The 5,521-nt window shown below is 43.2% G+C and overlaps 1 protein-coding gene across 2 annotated transcripts in view; it reads left to right on the forward strand.

Annotated features, from left to right (window-relative positions):
- Nucleotides 1-5,521, forward strand: part of CHD6 (chromodomain helicase DNA binding protein 6) — a 133,435-nt gene that overhangs the window by 91,740 nt on the left and 36,174 nt on the right. For both annotated transcript variants that reach the window (XM_011974957.1, XM_011974956.1), the window contains exons 24-25: nucleotides 2,170-2,299; nucleotides 4,911-4,971. In XM_011974957.1, coding sequence (XP_011830347.1) covers nucleotides 2,170-2,299; nucleotides 4,911-4,971 — 191 coding nt within the window. The remainder of the gene's footprint in view (nucleotides 1-2,169; nucleotides 2,300-4,910; nucleotides 4,972-5,521) is intronic.

Below are 5,521 nucleotides of genomic sequence, written 5' to 3' on the forward strand. Positions count from 1 at the left end.
TTTTTTTTTTTTTAATTTTTTGTAAAGAGGGGAGCTCGTATGTTGCCCAGACTGGTCTCGAACTCCTAGACTCAAAACAATCCTCTTGCCTCCACCTCCTAAAGTGCTGGGATTACAGGCGTGAGCCACCATGCCTGGCCTTGTGGATCTTTTAGTCCACTCCAGACATAGCCTGCTGTAACCCTGTTAAATGAAATGAATATAGCCATGGATCCATCTCCAAGCTGACCCCATTAGCACTGGCTTAGTTATTGGTTGGAGCTTTAGCCTGCAGCAAGAAGGCTTCTGTGGCAAACCTGTTCTAAATGATGCCCTTGACAGCTCAGTTGGGTTGAGTGACTACTGCCCCTCCAAGGTAGCCTGGATCTGTGAAATTTTCCATGACATACAGACTTTAGTATTTCTGTTGATATTCTTAGAGAGCAGCTTATAGACTAAGTGAAAAGAGGCAGGCAGCGGACACCCCCTCACAGGCCTGTCACATTGCTGTTTGTCTTTGTATTGCTGTTGCAGCTCCTACTGGCCTCTTTTCAGTACAGTTGTTAGGGTTTTCTAGGGGACTAAAATAGTCATTCTTCCTTGCCTCCAGCTTCACACCTAATTGAGAAATAAAATTACTGAATCTGTCTCTAGGCTTCAGATCCACACATGACAAGAGAAAGTCTACAGAATAGAAGCTTGCCCAGGTCAGAGAGGGTCCCAGCATGTTCCATGCCTGAGCACAGAGTGTGAAGGTGGTATACTCCTGGACAGTTGACCTCCCTCAGTAGTAAGGGGACAGTAAGGGAAGGATTTCACCATCTCACCTGTCATTTAAATTACCCCTCTCTTCATGAGGAGCAGGTGGATAAACTGACTGGAACCTCCTTAAAAAGAGTATTGGGGAAATTTCTGTTTTAATGTGAGCTGAGACAGGAACATGGGGAAAGGGTGAGAGCGATTCTTCTTCCTACGACAATGATTTGAAGAGAAATAATCTAGGCAAAATCGACTCATCTGGTCAGTTATTTGTTCAGTCTGTACCGTGTCAGGCCCTTTGCTAGATACTGACTATATAATGATGAGCAAAAATAGGTACAGGTTCTGCTCCTAGGAAGCACACGACCTCATGAAAGACTTAGAGCAGTCAAGTAATTGCCGTAAGGAATAAGTGAGTAAAGAACATAAGGCACTGCAGAGCTTCTCATGCCAGGTACCTCATGTGGGCAGCACCTGTCATGGAGATGGCAGGAGAGCCACTGTGAATTTAAAAGATCAGCTACCCGCAGCTCCTCAGGGAAAAGAACCAGGTGCTACCTACAGCGTGAAGGATACAACTGCATCAACAGTGATATGAGAACAAAAACCAAGATAGAGATGAAATACCAAACACAGTAAAATCAGGTTTGTTCCTAAGAGCCAGGCTAGTTCTTACTTACACTCAGCTCTTCCATCTCCTGTCATGGGGACTCTGCCTTTTATGTGGCCAAATGCTGTCTCATTCTAAGAGTACATTAGGTTCAATAAAATAAATCCTCGCTCATAGACTTTATCAAACTGAAAATGAGGGTTATTAAAATTGTTTTGCTTCCTTTTTGAGGCCCCTCTTCGGGGTCAAAACACTGTCTGTTGTTAACTTTGGGGTGTGATGAGGAGCAATTCCAAAACCCTGGCCAGTGTGGATTAAGATTCGTACTGAGTTTGTGATACAGAGGCCACAGGTCTGTCTTAATGCAGTAAACAATCATCATAGTTCTCTTTATATTTCAGTCCTGCCATCCATCATGTTGTTCACCTCCCCTTCCAAAAAAAGGGAAAAAAAGGAACCAAAAAAAAAAAAAGCCCACTAAGGACATAACAAGGTATCCAGTGTTGAGGATGGGGGAAGAAGTTGCAAAACCAACTCACAGGAAGCAGCAAACAGAATTGTATCTGTTCAGTTGCATCTTTTCGTGGACACTGAGTATTTCTGTAAGCCATTGTTTATTGGTCAAACACTACTCAAAGGTGTCCACTTTAGCACCAGGATCTTTCCCTGATAGTCTTATAGGATCTCATTAATCTTAAATAAGTTTTTTTTGTGTGTTTGTTTTGTTCTTTACTAAATAAGGAAAACAAAAAGACTAGTGCCCAAAGCAAATATTGTGAGTTCTAACGTGACTTCGGGCATTTCTCACCACTCTTGATCAGGTTATGAAAGGTACAATGCCATGCGAGCAGACCCAGCACTTTGCTTCCTGGAGAAAGTTGGGATGCCCGATGAGAAGTCCCTTTCTGCAGAACAGGGTGTTACGGATGGGACTTCAGACATTCCTGAAAGGTGAGAAGCCACGTGGGCCAGCCCTGATGTGACGTGCCATGCCACCGATCTGTGACCCCTTCCTCATACACCCAGCACACTTTGTATCTCTTCCTCAGTGTCTGGCATCTCCCTACACCTTGCCACACTGCCGCTGTTTTTCATAATATGAACCAAATACCAGTTCCTGTTCCTCATGAGTTCCCCAGGCTGCCCACCTTTCTAAAAGCCTGCCCAGCTTTTTAACCATGCCCATCCCTTGTCTGGTCAGAGGTTTCCTGTGGAAGAATTCAGACCTCCCATGCCTGGCAGAAAGCTAAGAACAGACACAAGCACAGCCTTGCTGACTTTGAACTAGTTCCTCAGCTGAAATTCCAGTATTGTCTAAAGATTGCATAGTCCCTGAGCAAGATGGATTTAGGGGCCGCTCCTTGACGTCCATGGCATTTCAGCTTGTCCATGGATTCTGTGCAAAAAAGTATGGAAAGCATCTCCTTTGACTGATTTTTATTTACTCTTGACATAAATACATAGGAAAACTAAATAAACAGCTAAAAATTGTAGTTCTTCAAATTATATCTATTTTTTGAAAACATAGCTTTTTTTTTTTTTTTGAGATGGAGTCTTGCTTTGTCGCCTAAGCGAGAGTGCAGTGACACAATCTTGGCTCACTGCGACCTCCGCCTTCTGCGTTCAAGCAATCCTCCTGCCTCAGCCTCCTGAGTAGCTGGAACTACAGGCACGCGCCACCATGCCCAGCTAATTTTGGAATTTTAGTAGAGACGGGGTTTCACCATGTTGACCAGGCTGGTTTTAAACTCCTGACCTCGTGATCCGCCCACCTCGACCTCCCAAAGTGCTGGGATTACAGGCGTGAGACGCCACGCCCGGCCAAAACATAGCATTTATCTCTTAGTTTCTCCCCAAAAGTAGCAGATACTGCTTTGCGTTGCCCAGGACTGTGGCACTGCCAGGAGCCCCTAACTATTTGCTCAGGTCAAGAAAAGTGTGCAGTGCATTTTCCATCTCTCCTTAACCCCTGATAATCACTTCAGCTGCCCCAGCATGTTTCTTGAGGACAGATAACAGAGATGCATTCTGGGAGATGTTAACAAAGACCCATATGACTGGTGATTCTCATGTTACATTCAGTGATTCAGGGAAAACACTCCCTGGATGGGTGCCTGAATGTGGCATAAAGGATATTTTTTGTGGGTTGGCTTTTCTTTCTACAGTTAAGCAGTAAAGCCAGGAGCTTATCTTGCCTCTAGGACTTGAGCAGCAAGGACAAGAATATTTGGGACAGGAATATATCAAAGTCAGTTTTTTGGGAGTTTTTTTTGTTTGTGTGGTGTTTTGTTTTGTTTTGTTTTGTTTTGTTTTTTGAGATGAGGTCTCACTCTTTCACCCAGGCTGAAGTGCAGTGGCATGATCTCGGTTCATTGCAGCCTCCGCCTCACGGTTTCAAGCAATTCTCCTGCCTCAGCCTCCCGAGTAGCTGGGATTACAGGCACCCACCACCACGCCTGGCGAGTTGCTATATTTTTAGTAGAGACGGAGTTTCACCATGTTGGCCACGCTGGTCTCGAACTCCTGACCTCAGGTGATCCGCCCACCTCAGCCTCCCAAAGGGCTGAGATTACAGGCATGAGCCACTGCACCCACCCTCAAAGTCAGTTTTTAAAAGAATCATGAAAAACAGGTAGGCATCAGCAGTAGTTAAGCTTACAAAAGAGAAGACATTAGGCAGCTGAGCTAGCGTCAAGGGTCTGATGGTAACAAGGGGAAAATGTCCTTGTTAACCAGTGACAACAGAGCTTCCTTCCAAGCCAAGGAGTGATTTTTGCCAAATGTGATTCTGTGGGAAGATTCGTCCTACTGTGACCAGGGAGTTGCAACATTAGGCCTCATTTGATGTGCACAGCCTTCAGTTTCTAGAGTGTGTTCTTTTATCAGAGTCACTTGTTCAGATGAGTCTTGATGGGCAGGAATTACGTTTTTCTGAACTTGCCTGAGTAGACATGAGCCTCATGCTGCAGTCTCAGTTGAATAAAGGTCCTTGCCTGTAGAAGTGGTGACTGTTTGGTGATAGTTTCTTTCATTCTCAGTATCTCTTGAGTTCTCCCACAAGAGAGGGAAAAACTAAGACTTGGAATGCCTGTGGTAGAAGGGATCTATTGTCAGCCCTACTTGTCTGTGGATGCAGAACTCTCAGACACAGAGGGCCAACCAAAGGACTTGATCATCTGCCGATATTGGTATCCCTGAGGATCCGAGAACCAATCCTCCGTGGATACAGAGGGCTGACTCGGAAGTCCTCCTTTATTCATGGAGGATACCCGAAATTTCAGATAGTACCAAACCCTGTATAAACTGTGTTTTCTCCTATATAAACATACCTATGATAAAGATTAATTTATAAATCAGGGACAGTAAAGGATTAACAACAACAATAATAGAACAATTATAACAATATACCGTAATAAAAGTTATGTAAATGTGATCTCTCTCTCGCCCTGTCTCTCCCCAAAAATATCTTAGTGTTTTTGGACTGTGGTTGACCAGGGTAACTGAAACTGTGGATAAGGGGGACCTAGGTAGTATGTGATGCGTTTTTTTTACTTTTATTTAGAGGCAACACAGACAAAGAAGACAATGCTGAGGACAAAGTAGATGGCCTCCAGAAACAAACGGTGAGTCAAATGTGCAGTATTGGTTGTCTACACTGTCTTTCATATTAAGAAAGAAATTCCTATCTTGGTAGTGATCTGGGGGAACTTGATTGCATTGCTACAGTTACATTGCATTTTCCTCAACATTTTATTATAAAAACTTAAAATATACAGACTGCAATTGCATTTTTATTCTAATTAAACTTCTTATTTTGAGATAACTATATATTTCAGAAGCAGTCACAAAATATAATACAGAAATCACATATACTTTTTATCCAGTTTCCCCTCATAGTGACGTCTTGCAATATTGTAGTACAGTATCACAATCAGGATACCGATATAGATAGAGTCAAGATACAGGACATTTCCATGACCACAAAGATTCATCCTGTTGCTGTCTTATAACCATATCCTCTTCCTTCTGCCTTCACCCCTCTTTAAATTCCTGGCAACCACTCATCCGTTCTCTATTTTTTATGATTTTGTCATTTTAAGAATGTTCTATAAATGGAATCATACAGTATGTAAACTTTGGGGATTGGCTTTTTCACACAGAATAATTCCCTGG

Source organism: Mandrillus leucophaeus, unplaced genomic scaffold (assembly GCF_000951045.1).
Source record: "Mandrillus leucophaeus isolate KB7577 unplaced genomic scaffold, Mleu.le_1.0 Scaffold150, whole genome shotgun sequence".
In the NCBI taxonomy this organism is placed as follows: Eukaryota; Metazoa; Chordata; class Mammalia; order Primates; family Cercopithecidae; genus Mandrillus; species Mandrillus leucophaeus.